This window comes from Stegostoma tigrinum, chromosome 6 (genome assembly GCF_030684315.1).
Source record: "Stegostoma tigrinum isolate sSteTig4 chromosome 6, sSteTig4.hap1, whole genome shotgun sequence".
Lineage (NCBI taxonomy): Eukaryota > Metazoa > Chordata > Chondrichthyes > Orectolobiformes > Stegostomatidae > Stegostoma > Stegostoma tigrinum.
In genome coordinates, this window is record NC_081359.1 from 67,792,803 (window position 1) to 67,814,166 (window position 21,364).

At 39.4% G+C, this 21,364-nt stretch overlaps 1 protein-coding gene across 2 annotated transcripts in view; it reads right to left on the reverse strand.

Moving 5' to 3' along the window:
• The window catches only part of pdgfd (platelet derived growth factor d), a 165,724-nt gene that overhangs the window by 9,340 nt on the left and 135,020 nt on the right, over positions 1-21,364 (reverse strand). For both annotated transcript variants that reach the window (XM_048533534.2, XM_048533533.2), the window contains exon 6: positions 9,133-9,347. In XM_048533534.2, coding sequence (XP_048389491.1) covers positions 9,133-9,347 — 215 coding nt within the window. The remainder of the gene's footprint in view (positions 1-9,132; positions 9,348-21,364) is intronic.

Sequence of the window (21,364 nt, forward strand, 5' to 3'; positions counted from 1 at the left end):
TGTACGGTACTTTTTTTTAAGAGCAGTGAAGCTGTTTGTCAGTTACAAGTTTAAGAAATTTTGAAATAAATATTTGCATCTAGGAAACCTTTTGTGCTGCTTAAGATAGTGGGCAATTATACTACCCCGATAATTTTGCAGCTTTATGTAAATTACATGTTTATGTGCATCAAATTATTTATGCCTATATAATTAGCAAAGCTACTGCCTAAACAGGGTTGAAGTTATGAGACTGAACTAGCTTGCTACCTGTGAAATTTCTAAATTTTAAAATACTTATGGCTCATTTTCTGTGAAATTGTAAGTGGTGTCGAGGCCAGGGTTTCTGTGGAATTAACAAAATGTATTTGTGCACAGTTTTTGTGACTTTAATATCTTAATTCTTCTCTCAGTGGGAATAGTGTGAAATTGTTGAAAGATTCATCAGTTGACATGACCCAAAGTGAACACCCCTTCAATGGTTGCAATTATTGTAACCGTTGATAAGGCTTTATTTAACATTCTGGTCAGCATATTGCATGAAAATTTTCAAAAATGTTTATTTTCTCGTACACAAAGCTTGTATCAGATAAAAGTGCTGACAGCTGGAATGTGTGGCCTCCATATTGCTACTAACAGCGAAAGAGAAAATGATACTTAAGTTGTTGGTCATTTTGGGATCAATGCAATTATATTATTGTAATTGACTGAAATGGCAAAGCAGAACAACATCCAGGAGTGGACTGATAAATAGCGAGCAATATTAGTGCTAGACAATGATCATCTTCAAAAACAGAGAATTGAATAATCTCCTCTTGACATTTGAGAAACTGAACTAGATTAGCCTTATAAATGCTCTGATTGCAACAGGAGGTTGAAGGCCAGGAATTCTGTAGTGAGTAACTCACCTCCTCACTCCCCACTGCCTGTTCACCAAGTGCAAGTTAGGAATATGAGGGAACACTACTACTTGCCTACATGAGTGCTGCTTCGACAATATGTAAGAAACTTGACACCACCCAGTGCAAAGCAGCCTGCCAGGATGTCACCTTCAATACACACTCACTTCATTACTGACACAATATCAGCAATGCCTACCATCTACAAGATGCTATGAAGCAACTAACACAAGGTCCTTTAATAGCAACTTTGACACCCGTAAAGCAAGCAGGCAGCAAATACATGGAAACGCCATGAAATGCAAAGTCCCTTCCTAGTCGCACAAGATCCTGATTTGAATCTTTGTGGAAGATCCTTTACTGTCAAAATAGGTTCCAAATCCTGGCGCTCCCTTTCTAAAAGCACTGTGGATGTCCCCACACTATAAAGATCGTAGTATTTCAAGAAGGTAACTCACCACCTAGTCAACAAAGGCTGGTCTCCTAATGTCACATCCCATGAACAAATAAAATTACATTTACAAGACAGGAATATTTTATATAGTGGTTTGCAATATCTCAGAAACGTCGTTTAACCAATTCATTTATGTATGTAAAACAGGGAATGTGATACCTTGTTTCCTAAAATGAAGATCCTATCAGCGGAAATAAATAATCACCAAATAACTCCTTCATGTAAAATTTGTTGAAGAACAAATAGTGGCAAGGGTATGGAGGAGAACTCACCTGATCTTTGAGTAATACCATGAAATATTTCATTTGAACAGGAGATGAAATCTTGTACACCAATTATAGAGTAACACCAGAACAGCCCCTCCATACTGCATTGAAGTATCAGTCTAAATTATGAACTGAACTCTCTGGGAGGGAGTTTGTGCCTACATCCTTCTGACTTCCTGGTATGAGTACTACCACTGAGACATAGCTTCATAAATAACAAACTTGAATTCTGTAGACCTGTTGTGAACTGTCGTGCTAATGGTGTTGGTAAGTTAGGATAACAGATGGAAGTAACTTCCTGAATTTATTCTGTCCTCAATCACCTGGCTGCTCATTGGATTTTTGCTATGTTGAGAATTGAATTTCTTTCAGTCACTTGTATTTACGTCTTTGCTGTTCTAATCTGTTATCACAATCTGTCTTTCACATAAATTGTTAGAACCTTTAACTAGATTTTCTAGACAGTTATTTTACATTCTTCTTGCATGATTCAACGGACCTGAAGAACTATTTCTGCCTATTACAGCAATGTTTTATTTTTATTAAATCCACCAGGTAATACAAATCTGATTTAGGTCATTGGTGCTATCAGTTAATATTTTTCATCTTCCAAATAATTGAACTGATTGCGAAAAACCAAATATGGCTAAGATTTGTAATCATGCATATTATTTGATTGTAAGCTGTGCAATTAAAGAGAGTTAGATGTTTTTGTTGATAAGATAGTTATTAAGTGTGCAGAGAGACAATAATGTCTAAAGGGGGTCTAATGGTGCTAAGCACTTGAACACTGCCAGTATCATGCCTGGATTCTAGCCAGTTTGTAAAAGGTTATAGATTGACCATAAATTTTAATTCTTTATTACTGATAACTTATTCTTGCTTCTAACAGTGAATAATCCAAAATTTGTCAATTTTCATTCACAATATTACATTTATAAAATCAAAACTAGAATCTTGTCTGACTAATTTTTAAGAGTTTTTCAAGGAAGCCTCAACCAGACTGGATAAGATATTTCACAAAAAGTTACATCATAAGAAAAGAGTCCAGAGTGTTGGGTGTAGTTTTTGACGTGAATTGGTAATTAGCCGATTATCAGGAAACAGTGAGGAGGATTCGGGGTTTAGATTGGTGACCGGTAACCAGCGGAGTCCCATAGGAAATCAATGCTAGGACTGCAAATATTCACCATATATATTAATGACTTGGAGGAAGGAAGTGAATGTATTGTTGCTGAATCTGCAGATGGCAGTAAAGTAGTGGAAAGGTAGTTTGTAAGGCAGCTACAGTTAACAGCTTGATGATGATAAGTTAAGCATGTGGGGAAAAAAGTTGGCAAATGGAATATTACATGAGGAAATGTGAAGTTATTCATTTTGGAAGGGAGAACAAAAGACTAGAATATTATTTAAATGAAGGAAAACTTCTGAAAGCTGTAATACAAAGGGACTTGGGGGTACTTGTGCACATATCACGGAAAACCTGTACACGTGTGCAGCAAGTAATCAGGAAGGTGAATAGAATGTCGACCCTTATTTCAAGGTGTTTGGAATATACGAGTAAGGAAGCCTTACTAAGGGTCTTGGTGAGACCACATCTGGACTATTGTAGACAGTTTTGGTCTACTTACTTAAATAAAGGTATTATTTCATTGGAGGCAGTTCGGAGAAGGGGCTGAATGGCCTACTCCAGTGTATATTTATTATGGTCTTATAGCTATCAATCTATTCCAGATCAATTAATTTATGATAATGAAGGCAATATTGAACAATGTTTGGATATTCTCCCAAATGATGAATCTTACATTTTAAAAAATTGGGCAAGTGAGTATCCTCCCAACATAATGTCCTGTAGGTTAAATCACTTAATGTAAACTACATTGTGAAGGAGGTCATAAATCTAGTAATAGAGTCATACAGCATGGAAACAGGCCCTTTGGCCCAAAGTGTCCATGCTGACCAGGTTTCTGAAAGGAACTAGTTCCATTTTCCTGCATTTAGCTCAAACTCCTCCAAACCTTTCCAATCCGTGTAGCTATCCAAATGTCTTTTAAATATTGTAATTGTACCCATCTCTACCACTTCTTCCGGCAGCTTGTTCCGCGTAGCCACCACCCTCTGTGTGAAAACGTTGCCCCTCAGGTCCCTTTTAAATCTTTCCCACCTCAAACCTATGCCGTCTAGTTGCAGACTACGCTAACCTGGGGGAATGACCTTGGCTATTCACGTTATTGATGCCCCTCATGATTTTATAATCATCTATAATGTGACTCTTTGCTATTCCATGTACCTTTTCATATACTCAGAATACAAAGTAATTGCCACACTGCACATCAGGAATATCAAAAACTTGCTTCAGCTGAATCCCTTCCAAATTCATTACGCATAAATAGCTTACAGCTTAACACAAAGGGCTTTGGTTCATCAGGACTAAGGTTGATGCAATGACTGCTGTCTTTCCAGATTTTAAAATTAATTTACTCAGTCTGAGCTGTTTCATTATTCACGATTAATTGGCCTCATGAGTGACTGTAGGCGCTCATGTTAAAAGTTAAGCTTTAAAAGCTACAGTCGGACTTCCATGTGAAGTGAAATACAAAAGGAAAGCAGCCTCTAGTTTGAATTTTTATTCTCCAACTTCACAGTGGTCATGAATATAAATCACTTTAGAGGTTTACAATGGTCCTGTTATGATTAGATCTTTGAGAACTATTTATGGACGGTATTTGATGTTTGAAAGTAATTATTCAAGAATTTTGACAATCAATAGGATTGCAAGGATACAGCACAGCCATTAAGAACTAGAATTAGAACTAGTTAGCAAATTTTGCAATGCATTGTCTTCACAATTTTTGACTTCTTTCTGAAAGGCAATTGAAGCAAAGAACATTGTCATCCACTTGTGTGTTAGTGTGACCTTCAGTGTCAAAAACAGGCCATTTCAGAAGAAGCATTCAAAGTTCTGACCTAATGTCCTGGTAAATTCCTGCTATGTTAATAACATGACATTGTCAAAGGAAGAGCCACTTTTCTACATGTGAAAAGAAGACAACAATGCAATTAATTTGGAAGTGAGATCTTAGTTACCGAGTGCATCTCTCTGTGCTGTTTCCTGAGTCTGAAGTCAAGTTGGAGCATGCTCACAGTTGAGAGATTAATAGTTGGCGAATGTGAATGTATCATATTCACTGCTGAATGTGATCATGAATGAGATTTGAATTAGATTAATATAGCAATTCCTTGCAAGTTGCTTTGGTGCATGGATCGACTTACAAATAAGGCATTTTGACTTCATTGAGGAAAATTAGTATAAACTCCTATTCCGATCTTTAATACTACTTCATTTGACATATTATATTAAATAAATGCATAAAATATCTATTATAAAAACTTCATGAAAATAATCGTTTTAGTTTATTATTTTGTTTCACAAACTTGTTAAAGCTCCTATTCTAAAATATCATGCAATTTGATAATATTGAACACAAGGAGTGTCTAATTTCTTATTATAGCCAATTATGCAAAAATATTATTTATAACTGAAAGTGATAGAGGGCAGTGTTCTTCAGAATGCCATTTAGTGCTTATTGATGCTAGAGAAGTATGTTTATTCAAAGTCTGAAGCACAGGTACAAATATAACCAATCTACAGGTTTGAGTAATCAAATTTGCAGACTGGACATTTCTGAGAAATTTCTTGAGCATGAAGACAGCATTAGTTTGGCGCAGCCATCTCATATATGGTTTAGTGTAGAAGGAATATGACAAGATCTTCAATTAAAGATGGGTTGGTTCGTTTTTTTCTCAGTTTTTTAGATTTTTATGCACGCTGAGAAATCACCCGGACTGGATGGATTACACTTGAGTTTTGGTGGGGATAGCTGATGACATTGTAGAGGCAGTGCTAGTGATCTTTCAGGAATTGCTAAAGTTAGGGAGGGGCCCAGAGGGGTGGAAAATGGCAAATGTAACACCTCTGTTTAAGAAGGGAGGGAGGCAGAAGACTTGGAAACTATCGGCCGGTTAGTCTGATCTCAGTAATTGGTAAGACTTTAGAGTCCATTAATAAGCATGAGATTTAAGTACTTGGAAGTGCATGGTAAAAATAGGGCTGAGTCAGCACGGCTTTGTTAAGGGATTAAGGGAGGCCTGATAAATCTGTCAGAATTCTTTGAGAGGGTAATGAGCAAGTTATTCAAAGACGAGCCAGTGGACGTGATCTATTTGGATTTCTAGAAGGCCTTTGACGAGGTGCTGCACTGGAGGCTGCCAAATAAGATAAGAGCCCATAGTGTTAAGGGCAAGATGGAAGGGATAGAGGATTGACTGACAGAAGACAGGCAGTGTGGATAAAGGGGTCTTTTTCAGTTTGGAAGCTGGTGATTAATGGAATTCACAAGGTTCCATGTTGGACCCACAAATATTCACATTATTTGAGTACCTGCGAAGGGTAGAAATTTGAAACAAAAACAGAAAGTTCTGCAGAAACTCAGCAGGTCTGGCAGCATCTGTGAGGAGAGAATATGGTTAATATTTTGAGACCAGTGACCCTTCTTCAGAACTTCGTCAGGATTTGAAGCACTAACTTTGTTTTCTCTTCACAGATACTGCCAGACCTGCTGATTTCTCCAGCAATTTCTGTTTTTGCTTGTTTGAGTAATAGCACTTTGCAGCCTTCTGGACTCAATGCTGTGTCTAACAGGGATAGGAAACAGAGAAGACTGGTGTGTGGCTGAGAATGGAGTTTTCAGTGATCTGTATTGGGATCCTGACTTTTCCTGATAGATATATACACAGAGTCCTAAATGATCAAAGGGCAGGGGACAATTTCAAAATTTGCAGATGACTCAGAACTTGGGAGAATTATAAAATGTGAAGTGAACACTGTAGAACTTCAAAAGGACATTGACAAGTTGTTTGAATGTACAAATTTATGGCAGATATGCAGAGAAATGTGAGGTGATGCAGCTTGGTACAAAGAACATGGAGACACCACAAAATAAATGGTATTATTCAAAAGGATGTGCAGGAGCAGAGAGAACTAGATGAATATGGACACAGATGTTTCCAGCACAGAGGAGGCCATTCACCCCACTGTGACCATGTCAGTTGACAACGATCTGATGACACTAAACTAATTTTCAGTTTCTTGATCTATAGCCCTGGAGGTGATGGAAATGCGAGTGAATATTTAAGTAGTGCTTACATGTTATGTTTCTGACTCAAACACTCTTTCAGGAAGTGAGTTCTAGACTTCTACCCCACTTAGTGAAAATATTTCTTACCAACATTATGGGTGGCATGGTGGCACAGCGGTCAGCATTGTTGCTTCACATCAGAGACCCAGGTTTGATCCCACCCTTGGGTGACTATGTAGAGTTTGCACATTTGTCCCATGTCTGCATGGGTTTCCTCCCCCAGTCCAAAGATGTGCAGGTTAGGTGGATTGGCCATGCTAAATTGCCCTGGAGTGTCAACGGATATGCAGGCTAGCTGGGTTAGCCATGGGAAATGCAAGGGTACAGGGATAGTGTGTCAGTGGATGGGGGCAGACTTGATTGGTTGAATGGCCTCTTTCTGCACTGTAGGGAGTCTATACCTTAGCCTTCAATCTCTTACTTAAGGTTATGCTCCTGGTTATTGAGCCCTCCACTAACAGGAGAAGCGCCTTCCTATTTACCTTGTCTATGCCCCGTATAATTGTATACGCTTCTACCTGGACCCCCTCAACTTTCACTGCTCTAAGGGAAACAACCCTAGTCTGTTCAATCTTTCCTCAGGCCCTCCAGCACATCAATATCCTGCTAAATCTCATCTGTGCCTTCTCTACAGCAAACACATCCTTCCAACAATGTGGTGACTATTCCAGTTATGAAGAGAGGCTTGTGTTAGTTTCTTTAGAGCAGAGAATGCTGAGAGAGGGACCTGATTGAGCTGTATCGGATTACGAGGGGCATGAACAAGGTGAATAGCAGGCAGCTAAACGGCCCATAACAGGAGGACATCATTTTAAGGTTAAGGGCTAGAGGTTTAGAGGGACTGTGAGGATTTTCTACACATTGGCAAAACAAAAGTTCTCCTGAATGCAATTTAACAATCTTGCGCCCTCCCTATCTCGGACACTAAAATTATCTCAATTAATATTTAGGTAGTTGGAATCCACAATTCTTATTGCCTTATTATTCTTACATTTCTGTGAAATCTGATTCCAGATTTGATATTCTATCACTGCTTGACTGTTTGGGGTCTTCCAGTATACTTCCAACTTGAGGACTGAGTGCCACACTTTAGGAAGGGTGTCTTTGAAAGAGCACAGTGGAGGTTTATGAGAATGATTCCAGGGATGAGAAACTTTGATTATGAGAGTAGACTGGAGAGGTTGGGACTGTTTACCTTGAAGAGGAGAAAAATAAGAGGAGACTTGACTCGCACTTTCAAAATCATGAGGGCTCCAGACAGACTGGGTAAGGAGAAGCTGCACCCACAAGTAAACAGATCAACAACCAGAGGACATATTTTTGAAGTGTTTTGCAAGAGAAGCAAATGAGAGGTAAGAGAAAATCATTTCCCCAGAGAGTAGTTGCGTTTTGGAACGCATTGCCAGGAAGCGAGGTGCGGGCAGGTTCAATTGACATATTCAAAAAGGCATTAAATTATTATTTAAACAAAAACAACGTGCAGCATTACATTGAAAAGGGGAGAGATTGATACAAAACCAAAACGCTCTGGAAACTGGCGCAGACAATGGGTTCAATGATCACCATTTGCAAAATAACAGTTTTGTGAACAATTTAAGCTCATAACCTTTGCGCTCACTTCTTGCACTGCAGCTATCGGTGATGATTCTCCTATTTCCCACTTACATCACCATCAGATGCATCATCTGTTTTTTTTAAATTTAACCTCTCCTTTTCACTTGTGCCATCATCCACATTGTTGTTATTGGTGCATGGAGGGATGTCCTCACAGCAAGGCCTGCCCTCGTCGACCACATAACCCCGTTCTCACAAACCCTTCCTTTCCCTGGGGCCTGCCCAGTTGGCCTTGGTAACCTTGTGCCCACTTCACTTGGTTCCTGAGCAGCATCCATGATGGAGCATTCCCAACCGGTGGCCACCTGTCCCAGTGGCTGGCTCAGTGCTGACAATTTACCGGCACTGCAATTCGCCAGCAGGACTTGAAGGCCGAATCTCCTCCCTTTAAAGGGATGAGTCCCTCAGGCTGCCAGACAGCAAGTACTTGATCAGGGTAACATCTGATTGGGCCTCCTAACAACAGCCAAAGTGGCATTGCCCCGAACAATCAGGCACGTGAACTGGGTCACTGGTACCTCATTTGCTATTACTCACGGTTCACCCTCGGCAGATGCCACTGGCCTGCTGAGTATTTTTAGCTCTTTGCTTTTAGTTTATTTATTTGAACCAGAATATTATAGTTCCAACTGGAAGCAACTGGAGCAGATTTATATCTGAGGATTCCTGGTACCATCGTATAATATCATAGTTGCAGTTAAAGATAATTTCATTACAAATACCTCGTGATATTTCATAATGCTTTTGGCTGGCATGCAGTTGCAGGATCGCCAGTGTTCAGTACCACAGGCACAGTTTCCCCCGCAACGTTGAACAAGGAGGCACCGAGGGAAGAAGACTGCATTCGTCTGCTTAAGCTCTTCTCGAAGGTTAACGGAGTAGTTTCGTGGAGTACAGCTGTAGCGTTTAACATCATTATTCATTCTGTTCAGGTCAGCTATAAAAGAAGGTTTAGAGAAAATAAGTTCTTCTTTGCCATCATTAAGGCTTGTTTTCTGGGTTCAGAAAGTGTCCATTGATAAACATTTGCAAGCTTTTCAGGCTTGTAAAACCAAATAACTTTTCCTGGCAAGCACATCACAGTTTAATTCTATTATCTCAGCTATTAGTTTAGACTGTTTATTATGCTATTACATTTATTTTATATCAAGCTGTGCAATGATCATTTAAACTTATAGATCTTATATAATACACTATATTCAAAACCTACTACTAAACCCCATGATCATTCTATTAATTTCACTGGTTTGCTCTAGGTACTTATTCTGCTAATGATAAAAGTTGCTTTGTACCAGGTACAAAAGTACTGCAAGCACATATTAATGCATTCCCCTTATACCAATCACAAAATGCATAATATAAATTTAAAACAAGGCGAGGTATTTTATTAAGTCTGTTAGGCTGTAGGTCCTGTTTCATGCATTTTCTACATCTTGACTGTGTTTCAGCAAGTAACAATAATTTCAGCTACTAATAATGCAAGCATTTACAAATAAATATCAAGTTATTGATATTATCTTACCATTGCTGTGAAATCTAGTTTCACTCTTTTTGTGTTTGGCAGTAAATTTAGTTTAACAAGCGAGAAGGTGAGAAAGTATAAAATGTGTAAAGGCTAATTATACAATGGTATCAGAATACATATGTCACAGAGTTTGGATCATTGTGAAATATCTCCAATTATTTTATCTGAATAAAATGCTAGTGCTGTGAATAGACATCAATCTTTCTCAGCAACACTCACATCTCAACAGGCTACCAGGCTGGAAATAGTAAAATTATATTTTTTTGTTCTTTCATGGGATGTGACTGTCATTGACAAGATGTTAACCATCACAAATTGTCATTGAGAAGGTAATGCTCAATTGTCTTCTTGAAATACTGCAGTCCAAGGGATAGTGGAACATGTTTAGCCATGTTAGGAAGGGCGCTCTGGGAATTTGACTTAGCAACTATGAAGGAACAGTAATATAATCCCAAGTCCAGATGGTTTAGGGCTTGGGGGAGAACTTTAAGGTGGTGGTGCTCCCATGTATCTTTTGCCATTGTTCTTCTAGGTGATGCAGGGCACAGTGATGGAAGATGCAGTTGAAGGCTTATTGAATTGCTGAAGTGCATTTTGTAGGGTGTTGTTCCATGTCAGTACTGAAGGAAATTAATATTTAAAAGGGTGGATGGGATGCCAATCAAGCAGACTGCTTTGATCTGGATGGTGTTGAGTTTCTTGAGGGTTGCAACATTCAGGCACGTGCAGAGTATTCCATCATACTCCTGACTTATGCTTTGTGAATGGCGGACAGACTTCAGTGAGCGAGGAGGTGAGATACCTAAGAATTCCTTGACCTTGTAGCCATGGTATTTAAGTGGCTAGTCCAGTTCAGTTTCTAGACAATGATCCTCTAGGTTGACAGGGATTCAGTGATGATAATGCCACTGAATATTAAGGAGAAAGGTTAGATTCTCTCTTATCGGACATAACTATTACTGGTACTTACATAACACGACATACCACTTATCAAGCTAAGCCTGGATGTTGTCCAAGTCTTGCTGCCTGTGGACATGAACTACTTCATTATCTGAGTGTTGAAAATCATTCTGACCCTTGTGCAAGTGATCATTGCACACTGATTTCTGACCATATGCTCGAAGGAAGATATTGATGAAGCAGCAAAGGATGTTTGGGTCCAGCACACTACCCTTGTTGCAGCAACGTCCTGAGACTAAAGTAATTGGTCTCCAGCAAACACAAGCATCTTGGTTAGTCTTGGGAAAGACTCTATCCTTTGGAGACATTTCCCCTGATTTCCACTGCTAATGTTCCCATGATGCCATACTTAAGTCAGGCTCTGCAATGATGTCGAGAGCTGCCACCCTCACCTCACCTCGAGAATCAATTCTTGCATCAATAATTGGACCAAAGCTCTAATGAGGTTGAAGTCAAGGCAAAACTCATACTGAGCAGCTTGTTGCTGCATAAGAGCTGCCTGATATCACTGATGACCACACTTTTCATCACCTTAGGATGAATTGGGAGTTGACTGATGAGGTGCTAATTTGTGTGATCAGTTTTGTCCCACTTTATGGACTGTACATATATGGGCAAAAGACCAAAGAAACACCCACGTGGAGATAGGAAATTGAATGGTTTGAGCAGAAGATAAACACAAAATCTTTTCTGGGGGACATCAGTGGCCCAGGCCAAACCTTTGGGCCTACTGACACATACATCAAACTGCATGTCAGAAAATTTGAGTTACTCACATGCAAATATCACAGTGTTATAGGATGCACATTTGTTGAAAAAATATTGTTTACCTAACATAACTTCAATAATATGATGCATAGGGAATTTCAATTAATATCAATAAACGTGCTCAAAGCAATTCCCCAACATAAGGGGCATCAAATAGTAGGGAAAAAAAACCATGTGCACTTCACACCAGTCCCAAGTAGAAAGGCCTGAGATGAAACGGACTTGAATCTTATTCAGCGGGAAGGTGTTAAAGAACAAACTGTCAAAGAACAGCTGGTAGAAGATCTTACAGTTCTCGGCAAACTCATGGTGGTTCCTCAACGAGATGCCATATCCACGGGGTTAGCTATTGGTATTGTTTCATATTGGTGGGACAGAAAACTGTGACTACACTGGTTTGATGGACACCACTAAGAAGAGACAAGCAATATCTCAAAAGTCAAGATTCTATGAAGAAAAACAAAGTCTGCTCAGGTAGGGGTGATGGCTTCCTTGAAAGAAATGCAGAAGGTGAAAGGTTAAAGAGATAACTTCAAAATGCCAGGAAGGGAGTTTAATACAACTACCGTCTAACCAACAAATCACCTTTTACCGAGCAAACTACCTTCTATCCAACAAAACAATCTTTCATCCAAGTCTGAAAGAAAAACATATCGGGAGAAGAGTGAAATGTAATTATATAAATAAATGTATAACAATAAGTTCAGAAAAAAAAGATTAGGGGAAAATATACCATATGGGTTTGAGAGGGTCAGAATAGGTTAATACTTAAGTGAGTACAATAAGCATGTCATTGAGGACTTGATGGGAAATCAATGTAGGATCTCACAGGAGACAGAAATAAGACTAGATACTCCCAATTGTCTTTACAGCAATGTATAATCTTTTTTTACAACTGGACATAATTGCAGAGATACAATAAACTACATCTTGTTCATTCTATATGACTTTTCTTACCAGACCGCAAGGTGGCTACCCTCACACACATTAGAACAAGTAAGTCCCTAAAGAACCTACACATTTAGAAAATACGGATGGCAGCACACACAACACACAGTATTGTGCTATCTCAAATTCATATTCAAAATGCGAGTTCAACATCACAATGAATTTCATTATCGCAGAACTATGCTGCTTTCTGTGTTATTACAGCTTGTGCAAGCGCGAAGCACATTTACGTGTTTGAAATTGTGGTTTTGTACTTGTGAAAAAATACAGTAACACAGATACTATGAATAGCTCTGGCTGTCCTGGTGAGTTGGTGAAAGCCAGGGTGCAGGACTAAGGGATTAGCAGACCAGTGGATTGCTGCTGTATCAGTTGAAGCACTCCGACCAAAATATTGTTGGCAGTCACAAATGGTTCCCTTTTGCCCGTCATAACCTCAAAATACATCTACAAGAAACTTGCTGGAAACAAGTTCAAGGCATTGGTCCAACATCAACATATACAAAATTAAAAAAAAACACAAATGAGACAGGGAACGTGGTTGTTATGATGACAAGATTGAGGAAATATGATCTTTGCTCTTTGGATCATTGGTGAAGTCACTCATCTCCATCTCCCAAACATTCAATCAAACATGTCGGCAGTGGAATTGCAACTGGCAACAGCAATAAATTAATGCTGGTATTTGATTTATTTGGGTTATGTTTCCTATTTTTTTGATTGTTTCAAGGCATAACTGTCATGTTAAATTTGAGGACCACCTTCATAATTCTACAGTTTTGCTGATATGTTATGTACCATTTGCTGTAGAAAAGCAGAAATGAGCATCAAAGCTACATCCAAGAAACTTAGTTCCAACTTCAAAATATTTTACTGGGCAGTAGCATGTTTAGTTATTGTATCAGTTAAAAAAAATCACACTGTTAGTTGAATTGTAATACAAATTACAGCACATTTATAGACATGTGTAAAAAGGATGAGTAAGTCACATGAACAAAATGCCACAGCTGGTCTTTGAAACTTCAATGTGGGCATTGCAGGCCTTTTGTTTAAAAATAAGAGAGCAAATCACTGGTGATAACTGTTGGCTTTGCTGCAGAACCTGCTGGGCTGTTTTTGAATGGCAAATGGCTTGGAGATATTCTTATTTATCTGGTTTAATTGGAGTAAAGGCTGCTAAGAACCAGCTGAGTTCAACAAGTTACCCAGCTGATCTATTCCATTTCTGAAAAGAAAACTCCCTACATCAGCTGGAGTGAAATCTGTTATTCATTTGAAAGATTGATTGAAGGAACATTATGAATGTATTTCTTGAACAATGTTGGCCTGCAGGATAATTCAATGCAACATCAGTAATTTGTCCACACGTATCATAATATTCATCTAACAGATTCCAGGACATCCTACTATTTTATCCTTTATCCTTTTGCCTTCAACAATAATACACTGGGCAGTATTTACCTTTTCAGAAAACTAATCCCGAAAAATACATCCATTGTATGTGTGTGTGTGTGTGTGTGTGTGTGTGTGTGTGTGTGTGTGTGTGTGTGTGTGTGTGTGTGTGTTTGTGTCTGTTTATTTTGAGACAATTTAGAGGGATAAGCATTAGTACTTCGATATTATTGACTATATTATCCAAATATTGTAACTTTATTCAATACATTTTATTTTGATATTAAATCTATCATTGTGTTTATTAAGAAACTTGTTATTCAAAACCTGATATAGAGATTGTATTTAATTGGTCATCTTAGAAGCTGGAAGAAGTAGTTCTGATTTGACACTGTGACCTGTAGAGAAATGGGACTAAAATGACATTGCACTTCACCGGTCACAGTCATAAAATGTGGAATGATGTGGGTTTCCTTCATATTGCAACAAAGGATCTATGCACTTCTGACAGAAGATTCCAATCAGGGATTCTTCAGAAATGCAGAGCTGTACCTCTGCTCTGGCAGATCTGACATCCCTTTACTACAGCAATCAATTGTCTTATTTTGCAGTTTAATGGGTAGGGTGGTGGAAAACAGTCAGGTCTAGTGAAGGAGGAAGTGGTGTCAGGTCAATGGAGGAGGAATTGGGCATTGGGTCAAGACAGGGAGAGAAACTCCACTGAGTCTAATGGCCGAGGACTGTTGGGTCAGGGTCTGTGAGAAATATAGCAGGGGCTGTGAGAGATAAGCTGGGGTTCAATTGAGTAGTTATTCAGGAGTTAATCTTGAATTACCTCGAATTATTGCTGGGGCATGAGATACACTAAGAGGTGGAAAAAGTGTGTAAGAGAGGCAAAGTTACAGTGATTATGGGGGATTTTAATATGAAGGTGGACTGAGAAACTCAGGTTGATAGTGGATTACAAGAAAGGAATCTCTGGGATGTCTATGAAGTGGCTTTTTGGAGCAGCTTTTGGGGGAGCCCATTAGATTTAGTGTTTTGCAATGATAAAGGGAGCTTAAGATGAAGGAACCCTTAGGAGGCATTGACCATAATATGATTGAATTTACTTTGAAGTTTGAGAGGGAGAAGATAGAATCAGAGGTCGTGATATTAGAGGAGAATTAAAGCAACTACAGATGCATGAAGGTGGAGTTGGGCAGAATTGACCCGGAGAGGAGTCTAGCAGTAGAACAGCATTGGCAGGAGTTTCTGGAGGTAATTTAGAGGACACAGCAAAAATGCATCCCTAGGAAAAAGAAGCGTACTAAAGGGAGGATGAGACAACCATGGCAGGCAAGGGAAGTCAGGGACAACATAAAAACAAAACAGAAAGCAGATAATGTGGTGAAGGGCAGTGGGAAGCCAGAGGATTGGGAAGCTTACAAAAACTGACAGAGGGCAACAAAAATGAAATAAGTAGATTAAAAGAGAAAAGTAAGTATGAAGGTAAGTTAGCCAGTAATATAAAGGAGGACTTTATGAGTTTCTTTAGGTATATAAAGGGCAAAAGAGAGACAAAAATGGACATTGGACCACTGAAAAATGACGCTGGAGAGATAATAGTGGGGAACAAGGAAATGGCTGAGGAACTGAATAACTACTAGGCACCAGTCTTCATGGTGGAAGGCATGAGTAAAATATCAAAAATTCAAGAGAGTCAGGGAGCAAAGCTCGTATGGTGGCCATCACCAATGAGAAGGTGCTAGAAAAACTGAAAGGAATTAAGGTGGATAAGTCACCAGGACCAGATGGACTACACCCCAGAGATCGTATGAGACAGCTGAAGAGATAATGGAGGACTGTAAAATCACAATATGACACACTTGTTTAAAAAGGGAGTTAGGCAAAAGATGGAAGATTACAGGCCGATTAGTCTAACCTTGGTTATAGGTAAGATTTTGGAGTCCATTGTGAAGAATGAGATTTCTGAATACTAGGAAGCATACGGTAAAATAGGCAAAGTCAGCATGGCTTTATCAAGGGTAAATCACGCCTGACAAATCTGCTAGAATTCTTTGAGGAAGCAACAAGCAGCTTAGACCAATGAGAGTCAATGGATGTTATCTACCTGGACTTCAAAAAGGCATTTGCCAAGGTGTTGCACAGGAGGCTGCTAAGTAAGATAAGGCCCATAGTGTTAGTGGCAAGGTGCTAGCTGAGATGGAAGACTGGCTCACTGACAGAAGCCCACATCCGGGATAAAAAGGTCTTTCTCAGGATGGTAGCAGTGATAAGTAGTATTCCACAAGGGTCAGTGTAGGGACCTCAGCTTTTCCCATTATACATTAATGATCTAGATGAAGGAACAGAGGGCATTCTGGCCAAGTTTGTAGATGATACAAAGATAGATAGAGGGATGGGTAGTATTGAGGAGGGGAGAGGCTGCAGAAGGATTTGGGCAGGTTAGGACAGTGGACAAAGAAGTGGCAGATGGAGTATAATGTGAGCAAGTGTGAGGTCATGAAGAATAGAGGCATGAACTATTTTCTAAATGGGGAGGAAATTTAGAAAGCTGAAATGCAAAGAGATTTAGGAGTTCTTGTCCAGGATTCTCTCAAGGCAAACTTGCAGGTTGAGTCAGCAGTTAGGAAGACAAATGCAATGTTGGTATTTATTTTGACAGGACTTGAATATAAAAGTAGGGATGTACTTCTGAGGCTCTATTAGGCTCTGGTCAGGCTGCATTTGGAGTATTGTGTGCAGTTTTGGGTCCCATATTTCAGGAAAGCTGTACCGGAGCAGGTTCAGAGGTGATTCACAAGAATGGTCCCAGGAATGAAAAGCTTAACATATGAGGAACGTTTGAGGACTCTGGGTCTAAACTTGATGGAGTTTAGAAGGATAAGAGGGTGTCTAATTGAAGCTTACAGAATACTGAATGGCCTGGACAGAGTGGATGTTGGAAAGATGTCTCTATTAGTAGGAGAGACTAGGACCCGAGGGCACAGCCTAAGAGTAAAGGGAAGACCTTTAAGAATGGAGACAAGGAGAAACATCTTCAGCCAGAGAGTGGTGAATTTATGGAACTCTCTGCCTCAGAAGGCTGTGGAGACCAGGTCATTGAATATATTGAAGACAAAAATAGATAGGTTCTTGACTGTCAAGGGGTTCAAGGGTTATGAGGACAAAGTGGGAGAATGGGGTTGAGAAACTTATCAGCCATGACTGAATGCAGAGCAAAATCAGAGGGCTGAATGGCCTAATTTCCGCTCCTGTGCCTTACGATCTTATGGTCTAGTTCTAGAATGTGGAAAAGTCCAAATTTCCCTGAGTAGCAGCAGCAAATTCTCTGAATTCTTCAACTTAAATAGAGACTTGTGGAAGGTTTCAGTGTAGAGGAATTGTCCAGCAGAATATTCAATTGCTTGGACAATTCCTTCAGAATTTGCTACAATGCAGATTGAGGAACAGTTCGGAAAAGGCATGCAGGAAAGGCACTATTAGAACATTCATGGGGGACTTTAGTTTGCAGGTGGACTGGGAAAATCAGGGTGCTAGCCAATCCCAAGAACTAGAATTCATGAAATGTCTATGAGATGATTTTTCGGATCACCTTGTAGTAGACCTCACTTAGGAACAGGAAATTCTAGATTTGGTGATGTGCAATGAGACAGACATGATTAGGAAATTTAGAGTGAAGTAACCCATGGGGGCAGTGACCATAATATGATAGAATTCAACCGGCAGTTTGAGAGGGAGAAGCTGGAATGAGATGTAATGGTATTACAACTGAGTAAGGGTAACTACAAAGACATGAGGGAGGAACTGGCCAGAGTTGATTGGAAGGGGACACCAGTAGGAAAGATGGTGGAGCAGCAATGGCAGGAGTTTCTAGGAATAATTTGGGAGTCATGGCAGGAATTCATCCAAGGAAGAAGAAACATACGAATGACAGGATATAACAAGGTGTGCAGCTGGATGAACACAGCAGGCCAGGCAGCATCAGAAGGGCAGGAAATCTGACGTTTTGGGTCTGGACCCTTTAGATTTTCTGTAAAAGGGTCCAGACCCGAAACGTCGGCTTTCCTGCTCCTCTGATGCTGCTTGGCCTGCTGTGTTCATCCAGCTCTACACCTTGTTATATCAAGTAATTCACCCATGTGTTATTGTTCTTCATGTAAAAACTTGACATGGACTCCCTCTCAAAAGCATACCCCAGGACTTGTTGTAATGCTGCTGTTATAAGCTTGGGGGACAACAATCTTGTTTGTACAGTATCTTTATTTACTTTGCTATAAAATAGTCAGTGTCTCAAGATGGGGCCACTTGGCTCCATAAAGCCAGGATGTAGTATTTTACAGTATTGCATTTATACCCCATACACCAACAAGGTGATGTTACAGCACAGGTCTGAATTTAATGAAGGGCATCAGAACATATGCTTGTGGCAAACAGCTTGCAGGTCCTGATTAAATGTGGCTCAGACCTCAAAATAGTTGCAGCCACTTTGCTTGGAGCATAACAGCATGACTTGCATGCTCCTTAGATTTCTCACCCTAGAGTTAAAGTTAAGCCCGTAGAATTACAGCCTTGAAATTACATCTAATTTTTCCACTCATCACTTTAAATGTGACATTAACCTGCTTTACATAAATGACTTAAGCAACAGACAAAGAAGTTCAATTTAAACTTATCTGTACAATACGTGCAACATATCCTTGGCTTGTGTGTTTAAAATGTTTCTAAATGTTGTATAAAGTACCATCACCCTCTATATTTATAGTTGAATTTTATGAACCAATCTGAGAAATAGGAATTATTTTTGCCTAGAATCAGTTCTGCGACCTTCAGTCTGAGATTATGCCCTCTGGTCCTAGCCTCCCCACAAAGAGAAGAAATCACTGCATCTACCCTTAAAGAATCCTTCATTTTTTAATAAGGTCACATCTCATTCTTCTGAATTCCAATGAGTACAGACCCAACCTACTTTCATAAGACAGTCCTTCCATGCCAGGGAAAAGCCTAGTGAACCTTCTCTGGACTGTGTCCAGTGTCGGTGTGGATTTCATCATATAGGTGGCCCAAAGCTGTTTGCTGTATTCTGTACTGTATTCTAGCTGTCTGACTATTGCCTTGTACAGTTTAAGCAAAACCCTCCACTGTTAAAATCCATTCCCTTCCAAGTAAATGCTAACATTTCAACTGCCTTCCCTTTTAACCTGCTAATTTAGATGCCAACTTTTTGTGATTCATGGACAAGGTCTTCGAAATCACTCTTTTCTATTTATTTCTCTGTTTAAGTTTAAATTAATATTCAGTTCCTCTATTCTTCCCAATGAAGTGCATAACTTCACATATTACATTACATTCCATCTGCCAATTTTTTGCCCACTTGGTTAACCTGTCAATATCGCTCTGCAGGAACTGTGCCATCCTCATCACTTGGTTGACCTGTCAATATCGCTGTGCAGGCACTGTGCCATCCTCATCACTTGGTTAACCTGTCAATATCACTCTGCAGGCATGTGTCATCCTCATCACTTGCTTTCCTCACATCATTTCACACCAGTGTAATATTTCCATTCCTTTCAATGCCTAATACTGGCTAATCTGTTTGATGTATTCCATTTAGCCCTATTTAGTGTCACATCAAATGCACAGCAAAGAATGAATTGACACTCTCAAATATTACTATGCTGAGGACTGTCACAAAGGCTAGTTCTGAGTTTGATTCACGTTCCCACCCTCTCAATCATTCTAATTATTGGATCATTCATTGAGCTGAAGTACATACTCACTTTAGAATGAAATAAAAAAAATCCATATAATAATTATCTGATTTATATTTTGGCTAATAATAATCTTTACAGAGAATAATAACATTTTCCAAACAAATTTCAATTTCCAGTGACTAGCTGAAAAGGTACACATGGCAAGACTTTGAATTTTACAATTTCCACTGCATAAACAACATAAATGAAAAGCAACATAAACAAATCACTGTTCAGACTGCAGAGCAAAGCAATCTCTTTTACTTTTAGCACAATTGGAAACCCTATCCCATAGTTCTACAATACATTCTTCATTAAGGAAGAAATCAATTCTCCTGCAATCTGTACAAAGTAACTCAACTTCTGAGCATTTACTTCCATACGTTTTCTTTTGCAGCAAGGCAACTTGTAATCCGCGAGCTGTTATTTATAGCTAAAGGGTTTTTCTGAAGATCCTCCCACTAGCTTTGACGAGATGAATCTTCCAGCTGCATATTAAATCATCTCAAATCTGATCTTTTCAATTCAAATGTGAGCTCCAAGCTTCAAGGTGAACTATGAAACATGCTGTTGGCAGCTACTCCATTTCTCTTAGTTCCCAGCAGAATGCACTGTCTGGCATGCCATTAACGAGAACCTCGTAATCCTATCCTTCCATTCTTCTTACGTCCAGCTCCATAACAAAATGAATCATTTGAGCTGTGCAACTAGGGAGCTATGTTGATTAGAGATAATGAGAACTGCAGATGCTGGAGAATCCAAGATAACAAAGTGTGAAGCTGGATGAACACAGCAGGCCAAGCAGCATCTCAGGAGCACAAAAGCTGACGTTTCGGGCCTAGACCCTTCATCAGAGAGGGGGATGGGGAGAGGGTTCTGAAATAAATAGGGATAGAGGGAGAGGCGCTCCCCTTTAGACTCGCAACTTAATTTTATAGAGCTATTAAATAGGCAGTTAAAATACAAAATGTGGCATACTTACCACCTTCCTGAGACTTAAGAGGAACAGTCTTTACTATCAACACAAATGCTTTGGCTATTGCTACAAATCTAAACACCATGCAGTGTCTTGCGAGTGGAACAATCTGGGTTCCTTTCGCAAGGAAACCACACAGGTTTACATTCAACAGAGTTCAGAACAGGACATTTGATTTCACCATTTTACCCTAAATTGAAACACAATTCCAAAGATCAAAATGTATCATGTTTATAACAATATATATTCACTATATCAAGCATCTTTCCTGCCTCAACGAAACCACCTTGAAAATAATTAAGCCTACTTCTAGCAGTTTAATAATAACCTTAACCCACAACTCAAATCGTGAAATTCACCTCTTACAAGAGGCATTGGAATTCCTGAGAATATAGAATGTGTGAATAGACAGCAGCCATTAGCAATAGGGTTCACCAGGAAATTTTGCTTTTCTTCTTTTCCAGTCTATTATACACCATATTAGCTGCCAGAAAATAAGGTCAGATCCCTTCTAGTCAAAGAGTGTGATATGTGATTTGCTACTCCACAGCTCCTTCTAGTGTCTTCCTCTATTTCTCCAAAGCTTGGCTCAAAAAAACAGGAAAGACCCCTGCATCGATTTTGTCAGT